The sequence below is a fragment of the Hippoglossus hippoglossus genome, chromosome 11 (genome assembly GCF_009819705.1).
Source record: "Hippoglossus hippoglossus isolate fHipHip1 chromosome 11, fHipHip1.pri, whole genome shotgun sequence".
Taxonomy (NCBI): domain Eukaryota; kingdom Metazoa; phylum Chordata; class Actinopteri; order Pleuronectiformes; family Pleuronectidae; genus Hippoglossus; species Hippoglossus hippoglossus.
Genome location: NC_047161.1, coordinates 12,696,453 through 12,723,817, shown reverse-complemented (window position 1 = coordinate 12,723,817; position 27,365 = coordinate 12,696,453). Strand labels below are relative to the sequence as shown.

At 43.7% G+C, this 27,365-nt stretch overlaps 1 protein-coding gene across 1 annotated transcript; it reads right to left on the bottom strand.

Annotated features, from left to right (window-relative positions):
* Positions 1-868: 868 nt before the first annotated feature.
* rftn1a (raftlin, lipid raft linker 1a) lies at positions 869-27,143 on the bottom strand. The gene is made up of 10 exons (XM_034600049.1): positions 26,841-27,143; positions 18,472-18,623; positions 11,097-11,280; positions 8,875-8,983; positions 5,255-5,990; positions 4,964-5,167; positions 3,719-3,828; positions 3,341-3,444; positions 2,162-2,237; positions 869-1,847 (listed from the first exon to the last, which is right to left on the bottom strand). Exons 2-10 carry the CDS (start codon positions 18,617-18,619, stop codon positions 1,404-1,406), a joined length of 2,115 nt encoding a protein of 704 aa, XP_034455940.1. The 5' UTR covers positions 18,620-18,623; positions 26,841-27,143; the 3' UTR covers positions 869-1,403.
* Between the last annotated feature and the right edge of the window lie 222 nt (positions 27,144-27,365).

The following is a 27,365-nucleotide window of genomic DNA, read 5'->3' as shown; positions in this document are numbered from 1 at the left end:
AGAACTGATTGAGGGAATTTTTTCAAATGTACAAATGTTCAGTTGAGCTCAAAGATGAACGGAGTGGATTTTGTTGGTGAAAGGTCAAGGTCACACTGACCTTATGTTCTTGTAAACATGATATATCTGGAACATCCAGAGGGAATTTAATTACATCTGGCACAAATATTCACTTCGACTCAAGCATGACCTGAGGAGAAATTGGAGGTCAAAGCTCAAGGTCATCGTCAATGCGTTTTTTCTTGAGAATGCCTCTTGAGAATCCTTTCAAATTTGGCAGCTGTGTTCACTGAGACCCACGGATGAAGTGATTAGCTTTGGGTGCTCAAATGCACGGTGACATGTAAAGTCTAGACTGATTAGACATCAGTAGACAAAGCTCAAGCGGATCTCATGAGTTTGGGGGGGAAAAAAACACATTTAGACTAAAACTGTACTGGTTTGCAGAGTTAAACAACCACAGTGCAGTAAATCTAGATAAATATGAGCATGAATAAAATCCCCAGCTCAAATTCACCTGCATCATATTGTGGTGGAGACACTGATTATCTCTTGAGTTTGGCCAAAAATAACAAAAACCTTTCAGACAGCTACTTTTACATGTACACCGGCTCTAATGGCAAAATATTTTTACAAATTTATATGAACTGACCCTTTAACGTTTACCTACCCAATAGAATGTACCACTTACTACTTTACTGCAGTGTAGATAATCTATTATTTAATATATCTAATCTTTTGGCCCAGACGAATTAAATACTTTTATAAAATCTTAACTAATTATTGGTTGACATAGTTTTGTTATTCCCAAACATTTTGAAAACAAACTCACCTCAACTCATAATAAATTACCTCGAACATATTTGGCTCATCTGAACTAAAACTGTGGTTTATTGACCAACACATAACGTGAAGCAGATTTACCAGATGAGCTCTAAAGTGGTTTACTTCACATTCTGCGATACCTTTTTCTCCCGTCTCTTTTTCTATCTTAATCTTCATAGTTAACATATAAAAATGCAAACAGCCCAGTGAAATCAATACTCCCTTTCTAACAGCCCTATTACATGAAAGTGGTAAAATACAACAATGGGCCAGAAAATAATACTTAAGGCTTCAGACTGGAGACTCTGTCTGTGTCGTCCTGTTCAGTCTCATGTCATCTCAAACACATCAAACAGCAACACTGACCCAAAGCAGAGAAACTGCACAACACGTTCCCCTTTGATAGGAGCTACGACCTGAAAGCCTCACACCCTAAACAGGGCAGATTGAAGTAACAGTGCGTGATATAAATACAGGACACCAATGTCCACAGAGGAACTAGAATCCAGCTCAACAAAAACACTCCTTTAAAAGACTTAAAACTAACCGGGTTTCATTCTCTTTTTGTGCCCAATGTTTCAACAGACGCCGGAAAACAGCTGCTGTTTGATGCGCTCTTCCATCTTCACCTCCTCCCTGACCCCTCCGTCATCTCTCTGACACACATCGGTCCATCTCACACACTTCTCCTGCTTGGACAGAGGGATCAAATCAATGTCAGTTTCCTCCTCCTGGTCCTCAACGGAAAACCTGCTCCCCGACAGGAACACGGAGCCCCTCTGATGTCCTTCATCCTCCTCTTCCTCCTCCTCCTCCTCCTCCTCCCACTCCTCTCCGTGCTCCCGGTGGCTCGCCCTATCGCTCCTTCCGCCATCCCAGCGCCTCCTCGCCTCCGCTTCCTCCTCGTTTGTGTTTCTTCTCAACCTGTCCATCTCCACATCCATCATTAGGGACCTGATCTCTCTCTCGTCCTCCCCGGCAGAGTTTTTCTTTGCCTTGCTGCGACCCCTGAGGTTCAGCATCTGAAATCAAACAGATGTGTGTGTGAGACAGTTTTGCGCTTTGTGCCGCGTCTTTCTTCTTCCCATGTCTCCAGACACCTGCCAAACCACAACAAAGCCTCTCCCACTGACGCCTCTTTCCTGTACAGTTTGAGGCCGACTAGTCACCTATTATTAGATGTTTCAGGAGCGGGTTTATATTTGCTGTACATCCCATATTTAGCAACTTGACTTCTTAATGGCACCTTTTGTGACATAAAGTCATGCATCCCGGAGGTAGAACAGAGACAAGTGACAGACGAGCAGCGAAGATGGAAGGAGAAAGGGGAACGAACCTTGAAGTCTTTTCTCTTGCGTTGCAAAACGGGTCTCTGAAGGAAGAGGATCTGCTTGGTCGACAAACTCCCGTCACTGCAGAGAGAGAGAGAGGAGCGGCACTTTTACAACCGTTACAATCTGATGAGCCGGCATATCGCTACATGTATTGAAATCCGTTTTTTCTTCGCTGCGGTTTGTAAAGTGACAGATTACAAGACGAGAGCGTCTCAGCGACTGAATTTTTTTTTTTGGTTCGCAGCTCCGATGGATTTCAAACGTGGTTTCATGTCGGGATGAGCATGTGATCGTGGTTTGTCAGATCTCAAACCGTCTGTCCTGAGAGTCTAAGCTAAACTGTCAGTACGAATCCACATCACAGAAAGAGACAGGAGAAAGAAATAATGAGTCTGAAACCAACAAAGCAATAATTAGTCTTTGCTCCTATGATCAGATGTAAGTAACAAGAATGAGACTCATTGGATTGCATTCCTCCACCATGCAAGGCCCGACAGGCCCCTTAAATTCAATTCAAATTCATGCTGCAACAAATTTCACACATTCATGCAAATCAGTCCTCTGTATATACCTTTCATCAAGATCCATGAATTATTCTCTGGGAAATCTATTTATCTACTTATTCTAGAAATCTCTGTGTGAGAAATATATATATCATGTCGAGAACCGTTCATCTTATTGGCTACACGCTTGTGTAGTTAAGGACCCAAGGAAGTGCAGTGTTGAATTTGGTGCGATTTGGACACGCAATACGTTCAATATTAAACTGTGAATAAAGAGGCAACCACTGCTCGGTCGCAGCAGCGGCTATAACTCAATATGACTGACATTTTTGACCACGACAACAGTGTGTTCACGACAATGGTGACAATGAAAATTTAATGGATTCTTTCTTGATCCATGTCCCATCCTTCCACCAAGTTTCGTGGAAATCCTTTCAGTAGTTTTTGCGTAATCCTTCTGAGAAACACAAACCGACATAGGAAGGGGGCGAAAAGAACATCCTTGGCGGTTAAAAGCAGAAGGACGCAGCAGAAGGATAGAGCAGAAGGACGCAGCAGAAGGACGCAGCAGTAGGAGGCAGCAGTAGGACACAACAGAAGGACGCAGCAGAAGGAGGGGTTTACAGGGGATTTGAGTTGAGGGCTGTAACAGTGACATCTATGGATGCAGTCCAGTACCTGTTGGTCTTGACAATGGGTGTGGGTAACACACACATGAGCCTCCATCCATACGGAGCCAAAGACTGGAGCAATGGGATGTAGTCCGTCTTGACCACCACACCCTGAGCAGGAGAGAGAGAAATGAACATCACTCAACTGTATACAGTCATTCACACAGTGAAGGTGCACACACACACACACACACACACACACACATTACATTACAGTACGCATTCATTTAAGAAAAGTTAAGCTGAGCCACATGCGCGTGCACACTACTCTCCTTCATCTCCACTGTTACGTAATGTAGGACAGAAAACGGCTTAAGCCTTCAGTCACAAAGGATTTCTCAAAGTGCACATCTTCTCCAGAGTATTAAGAACTCAAAAGACCCACATCAACAACGGTCCACTGCTCCACCACAATGGCATCGTAGGAGGTGTTTGTGGTCTCCTCCGCAGAGCTCTGGAGGATGAAGACACTGTCCACAGATGAAACGCCTGTTTCTGCAGAGGAGACGGTGAAACGACAGTCAGATAAACAGAGGAGGATGGATGTGATTCAGCAATCCAATCTCTCACTATTGATCCCCACTTTCCTGTGACTTAAGCCTGCTTATCTCATGGGTGACTGAACAGTGACTTGCGGTGTAAGCTGTGGACTTACGGCACATGACAGTAACTCCATGCATAGCATCCATTACCCGGCGGTGGAGCAGAGATCTCCTGAGCAGCTTTTCCTCTTGGAGGCAATTCCTCTAAGAGTTTGAACTATTCATTTAAGAAATCAACAAGTAAAAAGGGAATGAGAGCTGCTTTCAGCCATGTTAGTGATCAGCTCAATGTAGGTTGGTTGATCCATCACTTTTGTCTTCAGAGGATGAATCCTACGCTATTTGATTATCCTATGACTTCTTCTCTAGTTTTTAACAATACAGACATTAAAACTGCTTCCAATTGAGCTGTACTGACTTTGGTGATCCATCAAGTTTTCATTTATGACCTAAAGTTCAACGTAGGTGAACTTCAACGGAATATTTTGCCATTTATACCCTCGCCAATGATGGTATGTTGCATTTCTTTGTTTGTTAGTGATACGCCCGGCCAAGGGGAAGACCTAAAACGTAGCTTCTCCTTCTTTTCCCACTCCCAAGCACAGTTGGTTAGCAGAATTACGTAAAAACTTCTCAACTACTGAAATTTTGTAGAGGGGTGGGACATGTAACAAGGATCTTGACACGTTTAATGGACTGATATTTATGAGTGTGAGCAATTTGATGCAGATCCAACTAAAAATCCAGAGTGGGTGAATTTAAATGTGGTTTCATAAGGGGACTGTTGGGCCTTCTAGTTAGTTTTGTGCAAATAGTTCTAAGTTTATTGACACTAAACCCAGGAAGTGATTATCTTAGCTTAGCATACAGACTAGAAGTTGGGACAGCTTAACTGGCTCTATCCAAAGATTTGAAAAATTCTTTCAAAAATTCTTACATAATGACACTATCATATTAAAGCCTATACAATCAAGTAATAATCACTTATTTCCTAAGCTTCCTCTTTCATCTATTCTGCCAGGATGTGATAATGAGTTTTGCTGCACCACATCTGTCCTGTGTGTTATTGCTGTGCCCTTGCAACCCACCGTTATCATCTCCAAGCTGGAAAAACCCGTCGATGAGGCGCGCACCGCTGGTGAAATGCTGCGTCATGTGGTCGAGCCAGTGCGCATCGACTTCTGTGATTAGCCCCGCCTCCTTCTGCAGCTGGAGTGGCACCCTCAGCGAGTAGAACCTCAGAGACGTGTTCAGCTCTCCTGTGTGGTTGTAAAGGGCAAAGAGCTGCATCCCTGCAATCACAAAGAAACAGGGAAATTAGGACAAGATAGATCCACTTCCTGAAAGTTTGTCTAACAGACAGGAGGCTGGTTACTTACGAGCCTGTGCTGAAGTTGTGTTCTTATCTTTCTCTGAACTCTTGAGACAAATATGGTTGTTGTTGTGTGTCGTTTCTCTGCTTTGTCCATCCGTACAGAAGGAGCTGGACTTTCTGTCATGGCTGCGCTCGAGTTCTGGAGAGCTGAGCCAGCCGTCTGGGCTTGAACCTCGTCTTTCTCTCTGCTCGGGAAGGTGAGAGTGTTTCTCTGTGGAGTCTCTGTGCTCTGGTACGCGGCGCTGCTGCTCTCTGAGAGGCAGCTGGCTCCCTTGGGTGTCTGCTGGGTTCGGACTTGGACACCACTGATCCGTGTCCACCCCAGGCTTACTGTGATGTTGAGGTTGGTTTGTTGATTCCAGCGACTCTTTCAAAAGGATCTGTGAGGTCTGAATCTGTTCGTTTGGCTCCTCTGCGCCGAGCTCTGAACTCGGGGTGGGACTCAGAGTGCTGAAGTCCAGTTCTATAGGCACCAAAGGCTGCGTGTTACATTCTACCATTTCATGATCTAACTCTCGAGGTTCAAAAGGGAGATGGTCGGGTTCTGCGCCACTTTGAAGTGGTTCTGTTAGATCTGTCGGGCTGGTGCTGGCGCTGAAGGGGTTGCGATGTATGGGCGAAGGGCTTGAGTGTAAGGACGACAGGTCCTCAGGGTCCCACTGCCCCAGAAAGCAGGGTGCGCCACCTGGCTGCTGAAGAAAGCCCACAAACATCATCCCTTGCTCCGCTACATCCTGGATCTGTAGAGGCAACACACACACACCCGCACACAATGTTATCACACAACATTAAACTGCACTAGAATCAAATCTGAGTGACAGATGGATATAAAACACGACATCCGCAGCACCAGAAATAAATTTCAGTCCGACTACAGTCAGACAAACAAAGCCTCATTTACACATAAACAAAGGCTGACGTATGCAGAGGAGTTATTTTGCAAAATAACAACCTACCTAATCATCTGCAAAGATCAAATATTCAAATGACAAAGGGACCTCATTATACCAACGCATCCGTGTGTGTGCGTTTGTGCGTGCGTGTGCGTGTTTCTCACTCCCTCCCATGGAGGCTCTGGTGGTTAATTGTCAGTTGATATTTGGGCTGACAGTTTTAGACAGACTCTACGGGAGAGAAATCAGATCGCAAACTACCGTCGAACAATAATGAGACACATCTTCCCCTATTGCTAACATCTTTTGACACTCACATTATATTATAAAAACACGCACACACATTATTTTTATAAACAGTGTGTCTATTACACAGCATTATCCAATACACACATACACAGTTTTATCAAATAAGTATGTCCACAGACCGATTGAGTGTGTTGGCTAGCGAGAAAAATAGAGGTACATAGCTAAAACATACACACCTACCCACACACACACCTACCCACACACACACCTACCCACACACACACCCACCCACACCCACACACACACAAAATCCAGTGCACTCCATCCGGTACCGCTCCTGGTTTCTTATCTCGAACTCTGGCTGCTTGTGATCTGATTGGTTATTCATGTCACGCTGCCGGAGCCTATCACATTATACTCAGTGATGTGCATTTCCATCCAATCAGGTTTCTCTTTGTGCACTCTGGGTGTTCAGATGCAAATCTTCTCAATAGAGCACATTTTCATTTCCCATCGCAGGGCCGTTAGCAAATTCATGAGCGGACACTAAAAGTGAGTTTTACAGCTGGTAAATGCCAACGATGACGCTGTGCCTGGCAGTGTGTCGCAGGGTTAACGCTCACTATTGTTCACCCGCAAATACTGTAACCTTCCATTCATTGTCTAGCTCCTCCCTTTTGTTTATCAGCCACGGGAGCATGAACAGTGTTGCAGCAGATGCAACTAGTTGGAATCCACTTTGTGGTTTATTTTCCCCTTCCATGTTTTTATACACCTTACTTCGGTGTATCACAAGTGGACTTGTTTCTTGTTCAGCTTCCCCTCACAATGAATTGTTAAAATCATTCCAGTCGGGTAACAAAAAATAAATAAATCGAATTGGCTCCATTTGAATTGGAGAGGCTCTGGGTGTCAGGACCAGGTGGTGGGTTAGCATATGGCATACGCAGGCAATTATAGGCAGTTGCCTGTAGCTTTCTGAGCCCCGTAATGTTTTCTTCACTGGCACAGCAGTGCTGCGCCACACAGTAACACACAGTGCAACAAGTACGCAGACAGGAGGGGGGTGCGCAGGTCGCCTTTTGTGAGCAGAGTCGACTCCATTCGTTTAGTGCTACACAGCAGGAGGAGGAGACGGACGTTTAAAATATCAAAATGTACCAAGAAATAAAGAGAGAATTCTACATAAACTGGTCTTTGCATTGATTAAGTATGAACATGTTTAACATTTGGACTGGACCTTACGAATCGCCCACTGTATTAAACTAACTCTACCACCTTGTAGTGTGCTGACATGGCGATGAACACTCAGGAAAACCAATCCAGCAGCCATGTAGCATTTTCAGTGTTACTGATTAAAAAAAAGTTACAGGACATCTGAGGTCAATGAGATGTGGACGCTCTGGAGGGATACGGTGCATCTAGCCACTGTGTTGCCCTTACAAATCTATTGGCTTGCTGCCTTATCTTGCCTGAATGAAAAACCTAATCCCTGTTACGGTAGTTTGTGAAAGACCTTTTTCATTTTAAATTAGAAAAGATAAGACTTTTCCATTAGCGAGTCTTGCATAACTTTCAGTGACCTGTAATCTTCTAAACCCTCTCGTCGGAGTCTGACTTCAATGTGATGATCACTAGATGGTTCAGCCAAGGTGGTTATGATTTCCTCTGCGTCAGCTGGTTAGTTAGCAGGATTAGGCCAGAACTGCAGGATAGACGAAAATTTGATTTTTTTCCATTTTCTGTAACATTTGGACATTTTCATTGTTTAAGTGACTGATATTTATTCACTGGGTCCTCTAGGTTTGGATTTCGGGAAACAGTTCTCTTTATTTTATTTAAAAAATATTGCACGAGTACATTTTCTTGTAAAATGTTTAATTTACCTGGGTATAACTGTGCAAAACTAATAAACCATGTATTAAGAAGGACTGGCAGCAAACTCAGTGTTTAGTGCCACATCATTCCTTGCCCTCGTGTTACCTCACATAAAATGATGCCAGGTATATTTAAAATTTGGACAAAAAGCCCTGTAGTGTTGGGTTGTGCACTCACTATCTGTACATACTGATGGATCAGTGCGCTCCTTCTACTCTCACACCGGATTAAGTAAAAAAAAAAGGGCAGATTTAAAATATTCCCATCTTCTTGTAACTGAGGCATTTTGTATGCTTCAGTTAGATTTCTCGTCGCGTGTGTTCGCCGCGGGGCCTTTCCCTCAAATAAGTCGAGCAATGTGAAGCCTGTGCACCCCGAAGAGATGCCTCATTACTGAACTCCTATTCCAACAACCCTGAAAATTACAGTCTCACAAAGAGTCTGAAAACCAGCCACTCGATTCCATTTGAAGAATACTAAGTGCTTTGTTTGTACAGCACAACAAAGATCATTATTTTTATCCCAACCCTCACTTTTTGAAGACGGATCCATGAAGAATGAACAGTGTGACGCCTGACTACCTTTGTTTGTTTGCCGAACTCACCCTCTTGACGTAGCTCTGGATCACTTCGGGGTCGGCGGCCTGGTGACCCGCCACACACACATCTGTGTCCAGGCGGTGTCGTGCCCACCTCAGTTGGCTTTTCTCTGAACTACAGGGAGAGAAATGAAACAACTATTCATTCTTATGAAATGTCGCTTCGCTTCATTTGCTCTCTGTTCATTATCGCAGAAGCAGATGCAGCACCCAGTAACATTACAGTGTCAATGAGCCTTGACTGTATAGATTCTGGTTGACATGCTCGTCTTCAAGTGCTCTCATTGGCCGAGAATGATCGCAGCAGAAAGATAATGTCAATTCTGGAACAGGATGAATTTCCCATTTAAGGAGAGCACACATTCAACATGATCACAATAGACTTATTAGACAGAAAAAAGGGACTGAATTTCCTTCTGCTCGCGCCGCAGGACACCATCATAAAAGGAGTATTCAGATATGGCTCTTCAGATTCGGATTGAGGTCAGTGAGAAGGCCGTGCCAATATCTTGTGCTCTGAGGCATGAGTGACATTCCCGGCTAGATTTCAAACAGTAGATCTGTCAGATTTCTCTTCTTCCACTTTTAGGGTTTTTGATGAAAGGGGAGGCGGTGATGGGGAGATAAAAGGCGGAGTAAAGGGGACGAAAAGGCGCGAGGAGGACAAAAGAAAAAGGGGGGACAGCCATCACTGAAGAAAGGAGATGAAAGGATGGAGCGATGGGTTTCTCTCTTTCAGCGCGCCGTTCCCCTCTGGCGAGCGCTGATGATGCAATCAGCCGTCTCCACGGTGACAGGTGCCAGGAAGCAGCAGGACCACTTGGCAGGGGGGGCATCAAAGGAGCAGCCCGGCACCTGCCTGTGCATTAGTGCGTGTGTGTGTGTGTGCGCATGCAACACACCATTCGTTCAATTCCCAATGAAAGAGCACATTGAACTCAGGAGGATGCCTAAAACTGTAGAGTCAGCAACGCAGTTTCTTTAATTGCAAAGAATAAGTGACAACAAATGGAGGCTTACTAGTGTAACTTTGGTTCTCTGAGTGAAAAAATACAAAGAGTTCTACTAAGCTGATATCAGATATACGCTGCAGAGAGTTGATGTCTTATAGATCACTCGCATGTTTTGGAAATGTCCGAAAATATCTACGTGTTGTGAAATTGTATGTTAAGTGCCTGTGACTCGTAATTATTAAAGGAAACTTTCACATCGGAATAACTTAGACCATAAGCAGAGACACTGGGAGAAATATAGGGAAAATAACTCAAAACAGAAATGAAACAGCCGACATGACTGTATGAGCGATGGTGCTGGTAAGGAGGAATGTCCGTTTGTGTTGAGTTTCTGTTTGGATCAGATCTGTCATTAACTTTCATGATGAGACTCTGAGAATAAACTTCAGGCTGCTGTACCAGAAACTACACTCTACTCAAATATGGTGGCAAATGTAGTTTTTTTACCTCCACCAAGGAGGTTGTGTTTTCCCCCCAGGCCGTTTGTCTGTTGGTTGGTATGTTAGTTTGCAGGATTATGCAAAAACTACAATACCGATTTCCATGAAATTTTGTGGAAGGTTTGGACATGACCCAAGAAAGAACTAATTGAATTTTGTGTGGATCTGGATCAAATTAGAAAAGTTTCATTTATTTCACAGAGAATAATTCAAAAATCTTTAGGAACAGAATCATGCATGTTTAGGAGACTGATAATTATGAGTGTGTGCAGTTTGGTGCAGATCCAAATACAAATTCTGGATCTAGTGAATGTGGTTTTCATATTGGAACTGTTTGGCATCTCTGAGTGACATTCTAGTCTTTAAAGTCCCCAGAAGAAGATACTACAGAAGAGGGGTTAAAAGTGAAGAACCGGGTTAAAGAACAGCTTTGCATTATGGGATGTCCAACAGTATATTTTCATGCACAGCCAAAAGTGAAAGAACTGGGACAATGAGCTAAAATAAGAAATGTTTTGTGGCCGTCTCATGTGCAATTAATTTTACATTTAGAGAAGAAGGTGAGGCGCAGAATTGTTCTTGCGATAATGGGATTTCAATTGGCTTCCAAACAATGAAGTTGCAGAAGCTGTTACCTAATAGCTTTTCTCTGATGCTGGTTCCAAATGAATCATCTCATTTATCTTAATCAAATCTCTCTGCAGTGTGAATCTTTCAAGTCAAAACAGTTTCAGTAGAGAGACGCTGATGAAAAGGGTGCGTTGAGCTTGCGTACCTTGGCGTCTCTCGGACCAGCACCGCCCGGTGAAGCTGGCGCTGGATGTGCGCGTGGCGAGGGCCGCAGGGGTGGACGAACGGGTGCACCGCGACCAGGACGAACCCCTGAGCGTAGAGCTCCCTGACCTGAACCGGCAGTTCTCTGACCGAGGACAGGCATAGCACCGATGACACTGGCACCTCTGCGGGGGGGGGAGATGGGTGAGAGAAAAACAATTTCATCAGGAAGGGGTGAGGCTACACTGGTGGATGTGAGAGAAAAGGGGAAGTGGTAGCGAGGTGTTTGGAAGAGGATAAAAGCTGGAACAAAGAGGAAGAGTGAATACAAATAAAGAGGAAAACAGTGACAAAGGGAGGAACAAAGACAGAGAGCATGTTTCTATATGCTAATCCCCACTGAACAACACATGGCATCTTCACGCTAAATCTGAAACTAATTACACCATGACTATTAGCCTCTGTCCTGGCACAGTCTGGATTTTGGGAAAACACACATATGCAGACATGCAATTCAATGCATGCTGGGAAGTGCTCATTCGAACACACAATTGCACCTACACTAACAAACTCAGTACAATAACATGTACACACACACACACACATACATCAAAAGGGTTGGAAGACAATGCTATCACAGTGTCTCTTTGGGCGTGTGGTATTGGCAGCACTCGCCAACACAGAGCCGTTCGCCTTATTACCAAACACAATGGGAAGAAAACCCCTTCACTTCATTGGAAATGGTTAGTGGAGCTTATCTTATGGAGGCAAACTGTCACAGCAAATCCACCAGGGTGGGCGCAATGTTTGTCGAGAACCGCCCTCTCGGGGTCGGTGCATTGTGGCGAGGCTCTCTCTCTCTCGCTTTCTCTCTCTCTCCGTCTCTGTTCACAGGCTTTTAAGGGAACACGTGTATGTATGGGCTGTGTGCACTTCCGTATCGCTGAGTGAAGCCAGGTGTGTGTGTGTGTGTGAGGGAGAGAGAGAGAATAGGAGGATGGGGGAAAAAAAGATGGGAGGTGAAGAAAGGGGAGACGGAGAGAGAGAGGCAGTTAGCATAGCAATGTTGGGATAGAGGAAGAGAGCGAGATGAGGCTGTCTGTGCCTGAATGCTTGTCATCCTTTCCCATTCAATCTCATTTGCATGGGTCTGGAGAAGAAAATAACCTGAATAAATTAACTTGACACACACACACACACACACACACACACACACACACACACACACACACACACACACACACACACACACACACACACACACACACACACACACACACACACACACACACACACACACACACACACACACACACACACACACACACACACACACGAGATGTGCAAGCCATCTCATTTTCAATTTGTTCTCCATCATGTGGCGCATACACACATGGATACAACCACATGAACACACACACCCCCGACGCCCTGCTCAGTTAAACAATGAGAGAAAAATAAAACTAAAGAAATCCAAGAGAAATTCAGACCATCACATCATCTTGGCATTAACTGCTTGGAACCAGGAGAGCCTTTCATCAAGCAAACACTTAAACGGGTGTCTGCGGGGACTTATCAAAAGCAGTACTGTGATAATAATAATAACAGCTGGAGACCGGGGGTGGGCTGGTGGGGATAACAGCGATTCCTGTCACCGTAAACAGTCATTAGCCGTCATTAGCTCTGCACGGCTGGCACTCACCCACCGCCGAAAAAAGAAAAAAAAAACGCAGGCATCGCGGCTAATTCAGGCAAGGCGCACAGAAGTTATTAGGGTGTTGTGCAGCGCTTCGGGCTGGGGAAGCAACTTCATTTATACTGTCTGCCACTGTGGGATGTAAAAAAGGGAGGCTGCTTCAGAATGGGAACAGCTCAGGGCAGAAAAGGGCAGGTGGAGTTTTATGGCGAGGGCAGGGAGGTGTAGTGTACGGTAAAAAAAAAAGGAGCGCGGGGAGCACAGGCGTGTGTGTTTTTAGAGAGTTTGAAGTGTGTGTGACAGAGTAGCTGTGTGTTTCTGTATGTGCAACTTCTTGAGGGTGAGAGAGAGAGAGTGCTATGGTGAAGTATGTGCATGTGATGTGTGTGTGTGTGTGTGTGTGAGGATGTGGAAGAGATAGAGGCGCATACATCCAAGGGTGCATTGTTCGACGGGCGCAAGACGTGTCTGAGCGGCTGTTCAGCTGTTGATTCCCGCCCCGGCTATTTCCGTCTGAACCCGCAGCTCGGACCACATGACAGCCGCTGTGTGCTGCCATCTCACTTTCTGACCTCTGGGTTTCACGAGCTGCTTGCCCGCGTGTGAGAGGCGTCCCCTTCCCATAGCGATTTCAAAAGGCCTTATTAATTCCTTGTACCAATCCCTGCATTTTCTGTGTGCGACTGCAAAGCATATTTGGTGGGTTATGTGTGCCACGGTATCTCGGCGAGTGTGTATGGGCCATCTTTTTTTGCCAGTGTTGCCTGAGTGCGTGCACACCAGACAGAGTTTGCACTAAGCCTGCTAGGTGATGCATGGGGATTACTACTCACACAGCCACCCTCAAGGCTTATCCCTCTGCCTGGTGGAGGTTCACGTTTATTTAAATAGCCTTCTAATGACTTGCAGAGGTTTTGGGTGAGGATATGTGCCAAAACAGTCGACTATAAAATAATCAACTTCCTGGAGTCAGGAGCTCCCCGCTGTTTGGGGAATGTAGCCACCGGCTATGACAGTAGTTGGTCAGCATACGAGCTTTGTCAAATGGGGTCTGATCTCCACAGAGCGCCCGCTTTACACGAATGTCTCAGAAGCAGCTGACAAATACAAGCTGGGAAAAAAAAAAAGGTTTGCTGTGGTGAGAACAGAGTGCAGCGCTCAAGGCGCACACAGTACCATGTACTTGTGATGGTGTGAATTCTAGTCTGGCTCACTTTTGACACATAGCAGCTCTCTGCCATCTTTGCTGGCGCGCTCTGCAGGCTCTTTGCCAAAAGGAATGGAACACTTAAATAAAAATGTCCAGAAAAAATGGTTTGAGCGATGTCAGATCAGCATTTTCAACAATCTTTCATGAAAAGAAATGTTTGCAGAGAAAAGTGCAGATGCCACAAAATGATGGATTTGCGCTTCGCCTGCAAATATATCACACACAGATTCAGATAGCAAACATATATCATGTGGGGTAGAAGGAATATATCAACTTTGTCAACAGAAGAAATATCTATCATAAGGTGTGGAACACGCACACACGCACACACACACACACACACACACACACACCCATGCACACACGCACTTTGGGTCTAACCTTAACCACAGTTACTGCAATCCTTAATCTAACCCTACCCAAAACCTTAAGATAAACCTATCCTTGACCTAACCCTATAACCTGACTTCACCTTAAAATGTAATGATTTATGTTGTGGGTTATAATGTGACTGTGTACACAGATTTATGTACCCACGACATGAGTAATACCTGAACACCACACACACACACACAAAAAGATACAGTATACACACATGAGCAAAATGAACTTTCCCTCGGGTACACGGTGCAAAACCACCGTAAACACTGACACAATCACAGGCATGAGACATGCGAGCATCAGACACATGTAAGTTTTAATGAGACGAGTGGGTCTCCGTCTCTGCAGGGTGGCAGAAAGTCATCAGCAGAGTTCAGCTCCTCGCTGTCTGCTCCAGAGACCAGCGTTAGTCACACAGCGTCACACCTAACTTCCCTCCTCACACATCCGCAGATTCCTGACTCCCGCTCGCTCACTCTCACACCTCTCGCTCTCTTCTCTCGCTCGACCCTCCCCAGACGCTGTTCCTTTTTTTTTTTGCGTTCACGTTCTGTTCATTCCCTCACCCGCAGTTCTCGGTTACACCTCCTTGACTTTATTCTTCCTCCTCTCTACTTTGCTTTTCTCTCTCCCTCTTTTCTATTCACGTTCTCCACACTCTCTCTCTCTCTTTTCCTCTGCTCATTATCTGCGCACAGCCTCGACACAAAGGAGGTTGGATTAAAATGTCACACATGGCTGTTGCATTTCATATTCCACATTCATGCTGACATGTCAAGGTAGCCAATCAATGTTACATGGGGGATAATGGAGATCACGGCACTTTTCATAAAAGGTGGCTGATGTGTCAAGGTGCAGCACATTGGTCGATTTGAGAGAAAGGAGACTACACAGCGGGATACAACATTGGTTTCAGGTCATATGATGAGAAGGAGCTGGAGAACCAAATACAATAAATTGTCCTTGTGTGAATCGCAGGCCAAATGCCTGAAACATGGAACAGGTTTCTCCTCATCCCCCCCCTGAATTCACCACAGGGTTGCCGTGACCCAGCGTGAGCAAGTCGGGCTTAGTCACACGGAAATATTTTTTTTTTCAGCTCGAGCTTTTGCTGGAGCTGAAAAAATACAAAGGCTGACACTATTTTATCAGCCGCATTGTTTCTTGGGAGATTCATCACTCGCCGGTCAAAGGTGGAGTTAGAAACCGATCCACGCTGCTCTTCAGTCGCATCATTAAGCTCCTCTTCCTGAGAACGCAACTTAGTTTAATAAGCAGCCATCTAGTCTCAAATACCTTGGAGGGGGCACCATTTGTTTTTCATTACTGTGTGGGAGTCGTCATGTGACGCTGGCAGGGAAATAATAATATTAATGGAAGCCAAATTGAATTAAAGCATGGATTTGACCGTGGGTTTCCTCAATGTCATGGACTGACATACAGATTCCTCTATCTGCCTCCTACATACACACACACTTGCACGCACATGCACACAAATACAAATAAATCCCTTTGCTGGGAATGAGGTCTCTCAATCTCCACAAACAATCAGATAATCCTACAGGAATCCTTCACTTCTCTTGGTCTCTCTATCACAAATGGAGAGAGGGAAAGAGACAGAGAGAGGCAGGCGTACACCCACACACACACACACACACACACACACACACAACCCACCCACACACACAATCAATTCTTAGTGGCTGTGTTTATCCTAAAAAACGAGTATACCCATCTTAAGGCAGCTCAGGTGGTGTCATTGAGTTTACCATATAAATGACCTACCTGCCTGTTGCAAGATAACAAAAACTCTATTGACTAAGTGCTATACAGTGTTTTGTGTGAGTGTGAATGAGCCACCCTGACTGCATGTGTATGTGTGTGTGTGTGTGGTCTCCCCGTGCTTGTACATGTTTGGTGCTCCTGCCACCACGGCAACCGATGCAATTTGACCATTTATCTGCCGCTGCCTTCAGAATCAAGAAAGACGAGCAATACTCGAGTCCATTGTGTGTTTTGGTAACCACCACCACCACCACTTTGGGTTTCCAGATCTCTCTGTGCCAACACTACACCCCAACCCATTTGCCAAACACGACAGGGCTGGCTGAAAATGAAGCCGACTGGCAACCGGACCGCTGCCACTTGGCCGTGGTGCGGCGCCTGCTGTCTGTTACAGTGTTACATTGAAAATGCGTCTAAAAGGGACTTCAGTGAGTCACTTTGCACCTGCTTCAGCTTGTCGGGTGGTGGAGTGCATGGTGCCGGCTTGTAGAAACATTAAGCCATTAGGAAAAAGAGGTGGTTTTTTTTTTTGGGTTGCTTTAACTCTATCTGTTTCTTCTCCTCGCCTCTCCTCACAATCCACACCAACACAATGGCAGAATTAGTATTTTTAGAAACCAGATGCCTCTAGAGGATTCTCATCAAACACTCTCAAGACGCTGCAAGCATACTCACACAAACACACACCCACATTTTTTTTATATTTGCACACAGAGTCCTGAAGACAGCATGCAAACACACATCAGCGTTACTATATTGTCATTGTGTGAGGGAGAGGCAGGGGGACGTTGGAGGGCATGACTACACCGCGTACAATATAGCTGAATCTGAGAATTAGACAACTCTTTGAACTCCCTGTAACAGGAGCCGCTAACAGACACAACTTCAGCTTATAAGCCACTTTCTGCCCTCAGGATACTTACATGAAGAAAAACACATTGCTGAAGAGGTGCTGACCTAAACATTTCATTTAACTGGTTAAAGTTGGAACAGCATCTGTGGCTATTTTACGAGTGGAACACACACCAACAGTGTAGCGACGCTTCGGGATGACAAAGGGGAGCAGACTTCAGAACAGAAAACTTGACTCAACAACCACATTGTGCATTAAAACAAGAAAAAAGGTTATCGGTAAAAAGAATTCCTGCAAATTGCTTTGGATTTTACCCAAATGTGGAGAATCGCTCCTTGAAGCCTGTTCCCTCCTCCAGACTGGAACTGGGACAAATGTGAATCATATCTGAAAGAAGCTTGGCTGCTGTATCTGATGGCCAAGATTTGCTCTTTTCAGTTGAGCCGTGTCCCTTGTCCCTCATTCATTCACTGTTAGAGGTCTGATTTGTAGATATTTTGGATTCTTATCAAGCAAAGAAGCCGATGAGCACTGCACTGAGAGGGTTTTAGTACACACTGTCAATATTACCTCATTTGTTCTTTTTTTTTTTTATTTGAGAGAACATTTGGTTTCATTTAATCAAGGGGGTTAGCCTTAATCCGACAGATGAACGGAACACGATATTCGGATTTAAATTGAAATGTGACGATATGATCAGTGTTTAACCATTTTGACCATGATTAAACATTTAACTGTCCCCTTTTAAAGATAAAAGGAAATAAAACGTAAATCTTACGGAGCTACTTTGAAATAGCTGAGGGTAACTGAGTGTGTGAAATTAGCATATACCTGAATTTAGTCATTTGTTTTGGCCTCTTAGGGTGAACACAGCAGTCTGCACAACATTTTGTCACTTAAATTGATTTGGCTAATTCATTTAAAATCATATTTCAGGCCACCAGGCAAATATAAATGTGTCATTCCATTTGTTTGTACCTCTGGTTTGGTCTCCAACAGCTCCTGAGGGAATTATCTGGCTCTTGCTCCACTATAAAGGTGCAATAAATAATCAATTATAAATTAGTCTGTGGTGCACAGAGGCTTTTTAGAGCTTTTTAGTTTAGAGCTTTTCCAGTCGGGTGACAATTACTGGTATATTTGTCTATTACACATTTGCTGCATAAATACAGACATATTGATTAGAGCAGCTTTAAAATCTCAACCTGTAAATAAAAACCTTTTAAGATAATTAAGGTTATCTGGACACCAGCATTAGTTGGATTAAACAAAATTCTTAAAAAGCAAAGGAAACATCACCTTTATGTTCACCATCTTTGAAAGTAGTAATAAGTATGCAAGTGAGGGAGTGAAGTACATGGTTTTCATTGGTCCAGACCAATCTCTTGGAAAGGACAAGGAAAAAACTTTAAGAAGTAAAGAAGAAATATGCACAATATATGTATTCATACCTTCTTTCCCCAACAGGAAATCCAGGAAATGGTAGGTGTACGACACACCCACTTTAGTCTCCACCTGAGGCCGTCGGAGAGTGGAGTAGATATTACCCGGGCTTCGCTTCTCCTCTGCCTTCCGCAGCTTAGGCAGCCTACACCCCATGTCTCTGTCATGGAGAGGAGAGGAGAGGAGAGTAAAATATCATGGGAGATAAAAAGAGAAAAAAAAAAGGAGGGTGCTAGCAAAGACTTGACTGCGAGACATTGAATAGACAAAGTTTCTAAATATACAGCGCACATTAGCACCTCCAATAGAGCAAGCGTCATAGAAATGCTTTTGCTCACATGCGAGCTCAAGCTGTTGGAAAGAATGTGTGCATTCAACTCACACACACGCACACTCACAATCTATCACACACACACAATCTCTCTCATACACACAATCTCTCTTATACACACACACTTCAATAACACTGAAATATGAGTGCCAGCCATTACCTGCTTGGTGGGCTGCGATACGGGCATCTCCTAATCAAATAGGGCTGATTGGGAGCGACATGTTTGATCAGAACGAATTAAAGTAGAAATGAGACTGATTTCCTGCCCTGTCAAGCGGAGCGACATGAGACGAGACAGACAACGGGCAGGAGAGGAGAGAGGAGAGGAGAGGAGAGGAGAGGAGAGGAGAGAAAAATGTTGTAACCAATATACATGTCGATCCAAGGGTGGTTTTGGAACACAAGGAAATCCATGTTATTTTAAGACTCCCTCCAGATTGTGTTAAGACCAGCAGGGATTGGAAACACAGTTGGAAAGAGGCTTACATCTCCCTTTTTAAATTCCTCCTATACTGAATTTCAACAGGCAATTTAGACCCGAAGTTGCATAAAAGGAAAAACAAGACAAGTGGGGTGGCTCTTCTGACAAATGACTGGGGAGGCAGAGCAGAATAATGACAAATTGGCAGAGGGTGGGAGAAGAGAGAGGACAGGAGATGGGTAAGTGACAAGAGGAGAAGGGTGTGTCAAAATGTCATCAAGCTAATCTAATGTGACAGCGTCTGTCCCCTCAGACCATCGCCACAGTTGCGATTAATATCCCTGTATGGCACGGTAAGGGGACACGGTGAGGTGTGCATCTGCATGTGAGTGTGTGTGTGTCCGTCCCCAAAGGCAGGTCTATATCTGTATCCCTGTATCTGAGCACAGAGAATGACACAAGTCCCAATGGGCCAAGTGCATGGACGTTAACTCGGCTAACGATCCTAACAGACTACATTAAGTTTAGTGTGTCTCTGTGTGTGCGTCTGTGTGTGTGTCTCGTTTTTTGTTATAACCCGTTGGGGACTTTAAACTCAATGCACACTAACCCATGGGGACTCTTGTCTCTCATGGGGAAAAAAATGAGGTCCCCACAAGCAGACACAGCTTTTTAAGACTTGGTTTGAGGGTTCAGGCTATATTAGTTAGGTTAAGGTTAGATAAAGGTTATTTGGGATGTTAAGAATAACAGAAAGCTCTTAATACAGATTCTGCATTTGAATGTGGAAACTGTAGATGATGAAGGTTTTGGTGCCAGAAAGCTTCTGGTTTCCATCGGCCAATCACGTTTGAGCAGCCTTTACCTGCAGATAAACCTTTCGTGTGGAGACCAAAACAGATAAAACACACGGACCAAAATGCATCGGTTATCAGCTATTTGATTTATCTGCATTCATATACAGATAGCAGTTAATTGAGATTAGCCAAAATGTCGTCTGTATCAAGGTTTGTGTTTAGTATCAAGGTTTGTGTTTAGTGTGGAGAAACGTTCAACTCATGTGGACTTCACGTCTCACGTTGCTCGTTGCACTCTAAACAGTGTAGAGCAAAAGAAAGACAGAGTCTTAGTCAGGATATCCACTGTCTACACCAGGATCCTGAAAATATAGGCCACTGGCCCCAGAGGCTAACTCATCGTCAGACAATAACCGCAAAGCTCAGAGATTTGTGTAAGAGGTTAGGGTATGCATTATGTCAATGACTTGTCCCCACAGGGATTGTGGGAAAAATGTGTTTGTGTCGGTGGTGACTTATAGCTTTTTTTTTAATGGTACATCTATTTCCAAAGGTCAGAAAGTTGCATAGGGCAGCATCTTCGATACGTTTTCATAGCTCATCCGTCTTGAGACGGTACACTCCATCATTGAATTGTACAAACAACAAGCAATTAAGAGTCATTACTCTTTCACTACGACGTGCTCTTTCGTAATGACACCAAACGAGGGGAGACGACCCTCTGGGAGGAGGCAGATGATAAGCGAGACAACATTATCTGATCGTCTCTCCTCTGCTCTTCCTCCCACCATGCGTCTCTCTCCTCTCGACCCGTCTACCACCCCTCTTGAACTCTATGTGCCATTTGCTCTTCAGCTCGTCTAGATCATGATTTATAAAACGTCGTCTCGTCGTTTTGACCCGGGCCTTGATCACCCCTTTTCCTCTCTGCTTCTGTCCACCACCCTTGATTAGGACAACTCCCTTCTTCCTATTGCCACAATGGCCTTTGATTGGTCTTACAGAAAACCATTCATTTTTGTCGCTTTCTTTGTGTGTCCATCTGATTACAAGAATTCCCAACCTTCCCTCTCTTGTTATTAGGTCATCGCGACTTTCATGGCATCCTTCCATTTCGACAACTTTCGCTCCTTAGATCCTTTCTCTCTATATTGCACCATCTATTTCTACCCTCTTTCAGCTTCATGGTCATTACACTATGTTTCTCCACGCTGTTTTCTATCACTCTTTGCCTACAGTACATTTCCTTTTAGCAACCCTCTCCATCCTCTCCTCTGCCTATTCAGCCCTTCTGTCTAGAGGCTCAATGAGCTTTTACAGCAGAAATGCTCCCCTGCTGAGCCTGTTAAGTCCCATAAAACTATTATAATGTTTCCAGACAGACAGACAGTCAGCCAGCCTAGTAGGCCCTGGGTTATGTCTACGTTGGAGCATGTAGATCCCCTCCCAAACATTTTACCCCCAGGCCTGTGCTTAAATATGTCCCAGTATGCTGCAGGAACAGAGGTTGGGTTAATGTGAAGACACTTCGTAAGGCGCCGTCTCTGGCTGGTTAGGGAAAAATGCATCGTGGGGGTGAAGCATGAGTGGCTTTCCAACGACGAGGATACGAAGAGGAACATCTGTCTATTAATTCCAGGTATCTCTGTCTGTCTGTGACTTGCATATCTCGAGGACCGTTCATCTTATTGGCTTCACACTTGGCATATGAATTGTTAAAGGCCCAAGGTAGTGCAGCTTCGAATGTGCTGCCGATTTTGACATGAGATACGTTCAATTTTAATAAACAGGGCGGCAAGCGCTCTGTAGCGGTGCTGGCTGAGACTGAGTGACGTCGATCAAACAGCACGTTCACGACAATGGCAACAACAAAGGATTCTGCACTTCAGGGTTCTGCATACTGAATCAAGCTTCGCTGAACTTTGAATAAACAGGTGAACAGCTCTTTGTGCAGCAGCGGTGGCTTCGGGGTCAGTCGGCCTTTGCTTGCCGTGGCTCAATTACCGCAGGTCACTTTTACGGTTTCGGAAAGAAAAGCTGCAACCAGCCTCACCACAGCCCAAACAAACAGCCCATTCCAAACAAGCACCGCACCAGTGTACAGAATGAGAGAAATGTCCAGAATGATTTTAATCATCTACTTCTCAGCTTTCCTGCCCCTGGCCTTGAGTATTTTAATACAATTTCTAACCTATCCCTATGCACATTATGTCAATTTTCAAAAAAGAAAATGAAAAAAACATTGATTCACTGTCCTTATTATGTTTTTATGCACAGTACATTACGCACTTCTAAAGAAATCACGACAATTTGTAATAATTTGATCACTATATTGCTCTCAGCAGTTGTTTTTATTGCTCTCAAAGAAAACATGATTGGTTCTGGCCTTGGTCTCGACTAGCCTTCAGCTCTGCCGTTTGATCCAACGTCCCATAATCCTTCTCATTGTACACTGACGGTTTTGTTTCAAAAACAAAGGCCTCGCTTTAAAAGATGAACTCATGTCTGAGGTTTCGAAACAGATCTCTGTAATTGGACACAACGTCACATGAAGAAAAGAAAAAAAAAAAAACTACGCAGAAACTCAGACGAGTTCAAGACTTGAGGCCTTTTCACTTCATATGAGGCCTTTTTCTGTTCTCGTTGACTTCAAACAGAATCTCTTGCTTGCTCTCACACAAACACACAGGCAGAAAGGGGCCCTGACAGAGAGAAAAAACTCCATTAAACAGGGAGAGACAGGAGAGAGAGACAGATAAAAGAGGTGAGAAAGAGAGACTGGAGTGAAGAGGCAGATAGACAGAGAGCAGGAAAGGGCTTCTCATTAGAGAATCTCTTGTAACGGAGAGTTTTCAAATGACAGCAGATTTACGCGAGAGCATAATCCGTCTGCACTATGCCACTGCTCTGCTCGGGGGGGGGGGGGGGGGGGGGGGGGGGTGCCTGCTTTCCAAGAAGTAGTATTCGTCTAAGCAGAGGGAGAGCTACACACAGTCATAGGCTTAGGAAGAATCACTGTAAATATAGATATTACCACTGAGGAGCCTCTTCAATAGAACCACAGTTAAAATTCACATTTGAATGTCTACTTTATATTTCCCTGGCATTTATAAAAAAAAAGAAAAGCTGTGTTGGGCATAAAAATATGAAAAACCATAACTGGGCAGATTAACTAAAGTTGGCAACAGTAAACATGATGAGAAATGAGTACGCAATAATACATAATGGGTTGTCTGGATTTATGGAAATAAGTAACAAGGCAGAAACGAAGTACATTGCATCCAAGTCGAGACACCTCAGGTGGTAACTTCAACGCAGCCTCTGCTAGATGGAACTTTTACTTTACCTAGAGCACATATTTTCAATGCTTATGAAACTTTAGAGCTGCAATGATTAGTCTATTGTTGATCAGATGTCAATGGTCATTCAATTTTATACATATTATATACTGTTGGAGCCATTTACTGTTCTTTAATGTTTAATAGTTAAACATCTAATTATCTCTTTGTTTTGTTTAATATATCCAGTTAGATAATGCCTTTAGAATTATTCTTTCAGATTTTTTTTGTCAGCTTTGGAAGATTTGTTTTGAAGGTACTGAGCACGAGGGGATTTTATGTATGTGGGTCGGTGGGCATAGGCAGCCAGCAACCTGAAGACGCCATTGCCTTTGGGCTTTGGATTGGTAAGAAGACAAATCAAGACATTTATCTTGGACTTAAAATGAAACTTTCATTTGTCATGTATTGTTATCTAATTAACATTTTTGATATTTTATGAGCTTTTAAGGGATTTGTTTTTTTTAATAATCAGATGATAAATCGACAATGGAAATAGTTACTAGATATAACTCTACTTAACTTGAATTAAACTGTAAATAAATAAAAGGGGAGCCCATCAAGAAACGACAACTATGGATTATCTAGGCCAATGCCAATATCGATATTTGAGAGTTTTAATAAATCTGATGTACTGTATAAGGATATATAGGCTGGTCATCTGCAACTTGGTGTATATACACCTCTCTGCTATAATATCAGCCAGGATAATAGTGCTGAATATGTCAGAATAGTCAATATAACATCACAGTACAGCCCAAGTCCCTTTATATAATCTTTACTCTGTGGTTACGATATAAATACAATATTGCACTTTGAATCTTCCCAATAATAATGGAGTCGGCAGAGAAAGTGTCCCTCTGCCCGTAATGCATAATCACTTATTTATGTATCATGTTCTTAACAAATTACCATTAGCATTAACATTAAGGGCAGGAAGCTGTTTTGAATAACATTAAGTGGGGGTCAGACAGTGATAGGTAAATAAGGTCCTGGCTTTTTAACTGTTTAACCATTACCATTTTGATCCCCTAACCTAAAGCAAGTGATCGTTCTTTGCCAAACCTTAACCTGTTCAGTTTGTGTGGTAACCTGTTCAGTTACCACACAAAGATTTAAATTTTTCTCATATGAAGACATTGTCTTTAACAATATTGATGGGGCCAGGAGTTACAGATGGTAACTGTTTCATGGGTCTTAACTCAGCCAAAAGGTGAAGAATTTGACTGTACATTACCTGAGACAAGTGGTTTATTTATGCAGCCTGTAATATTGGTGCTTGCACCTGATGCACTAAACTGACTTACAGCAGGTATTAACAAATAAAAATCATTGCTAGCGTCTGGTCTCCTTTATTATTGGACTCAATGGCCCGATTGGAAGCCATAATTCCTACTGCTTGTGAGTGGGTGGCATTTCTACTGTACAGGCAAGGAATGTTTGACCTTTTAACAGAGAATTAATCCGAATTAAGCTGCTTTTTATGGATTCATGGTTGTATGGTCGTTTGACAACAAAAAAAACCTCACGTTTGTCGGTGAAGACTATTGTATCGCAAACATCTCGTGTTAGATTCTATGTGTTTCGCTGCATTTCACAATTAGAGGTGACAGACTGAGTCCTGAGGAGTGGGCTCCCCTCCCACTGGGTTGCAGCTCCTCTCTGTCTACACAGGGATGGGGGGATGCTGATGATACTGGGAAAGAGAAGGAGTTCAAGAACAGAATGAGGAGAAAGAGAGAAAGGAGTGGGGGGGCACAGGCAGACAGAGAGCAGACTGGGAGCATGTCAAGTTGCCTTGAGGGAGGTGTGATCTCCCCCAAAGCAACAAAATAGTCACCTCGAAGCATGTTTTAATGAGGCTGCATGTGGAGGATAAAAACAAATATGACATTGATGTATTGGTCTGTCGAGCAGCTTCGTGCACAACCTATTTTGCTCTAAAAAGAACAATTTATGAACAAAGAAAGAACCTAGGAAAACCCTGGACTAAGCTCAGTGGGTACTAGAATCAATCCTTTAACATTGTAAACTCAGTTCCTAAGTGATTTTTTGTTTTTAGTGTAGTGTTTTCACAGCCAGTATGATTAACTGGGTGTCACTCACTGGTAGTAAGAGCTTTTCAAATGCTTTTTAAAAGGATTTCCAAGCGATATGGAGAGCACCCATACATATGCAGTGCAACTAATTGATGCCACATGCATTTTGTGGGTGCAGCCTTGCTTGAAATTACATGTTCCTGGTTTCCTTTTTTTCCTCTTTGGTGCGTTCAACCTTAACCCCTCTCTCCAAACACACACACACAACACATGGCTAGCTGTTGCTGCCCGTTAACGGTGGTAGTTTAGTGAACGGGAAATGATGCATGACAGGTGGCTTATGCACCGAATCGTTCTCGTCCTGACACACACACACACACATACACACTCTGCACACCCCCTCTTCCATCTGCGCTCGGCACATTTACTCCGTCACGCATATCTTGACTTCACTTCAACCTGTGACAGTGAGCAGTGAGGGCTTATTCATTTCGTTCCGCCAAGAATAAAGAAATAAATGATACACAACATCACACATATCAAATGAGCGGAGTGTCTAAAAAGCAGAAAGGATTTTTCTCTGTCACAGGGTGTTTTATTGTGAAAGAGTTCCACACAGGGGTGGATCCAAGGGCGGGGCCAAGGGGGGGGCACTGGTCCCTGCTGAAATCTGATTGATCCCCAGAGGGTCTGTCAATAGTTTTTTCTGAATAAACTTGTCATTTACGAACAATAAATATGACTTTTCTACGCTTTTTGGAGTACAACATTTTGCTTGAACAAGGAACAATTTTGAAAATATATTCAATGACGTGTGGATTCGTGTTAAAGCTGAAGAGCTAAGAGTAAACAAGGAATGATGTAAATGTGCACCTTACTGAATCAGGAATTGTGAAATGATGTTAGTTAGTTTGCCCCTCTGCATTGGGGCTGTCACTTTTTCCATAAATGAACTTTGACATGACACAAAATTCCGTTCAATATATTTGAATGAACTGGATCACAAAGCAAACTACTTCAGATGGTCTGATGCACTTTAGGACTGTATATTTTAAAAATCAAACAGATCATTACAGTTCGAGTATGGACTTCCCCCCCATGTTCGTATGAATGTTTGAGGTTAGAATAAAAAGTGACAGTCATACTCTGTCAATTCTGGGCCCCTTGATGGCCCCTGATTGAGAAAAATCCTTGATCCGCCACTGGTTCCTCAGACTTCCCTGTGACTCCCCAAAAAGTTTTGAATCAAAGATGTATCTCTACAAATCTATTCCTCAATGAGAAAAATCAATTCACAGGTCGTCCTAAGAGAGGTGAAAGTGTGTTATTTTTGAAATATTTAAACTAGTTCTGGTCACTAGTGTTTCAGTCTGTCTCGAACCTTGTTCTGCAAAGTAGACATGTATTTTCATTCTTTTCTCATATAGTGAATAATGAAGAGTAAAACTTACCAATGAAATAGTTCCCAGTCTGTGTGTGAAGTGTGTGCAGGACCAAGAGCTCCCTCGCACTTCAGTCAGTTTCTGTGCGTCCCTCCTCTCCTCTCCTCCCTAATGTCTTCACGCTCTGTCCCTGTCACAGCTGCAGGAACAAGATGCACGGCAGCTCTTGATACCGTGATCCAGTGGGAAGAAAACACGAAAGCTCCATTTAGAAACTTCCACTGACTGACTGCTGCTCGTGAGACTGCGTGCACCTCTCTCCTCGTCTGTCAGCAGTGTGTGCTGCGTGTGCAGGGGAGAGAGGAGAGGACGGCTTTACTCACAGGCTCTCTCCTCCCCCGCCAGGCTGGATCCTCCTAAACACTTTGGAGAAACAATATGAATCATATTAGAGATTTTGCATGAATAAAAAAAATAACCAGATTACTGAAAAAGCCAGGAAGGAGGCTAAGTAAAGAAAATACTATGGGGCTGTGCTTCTTGGACTGTTCCCTGATGTGTTTGCTCCAGTGGTCACAGTGGAAAGTTTAAAGT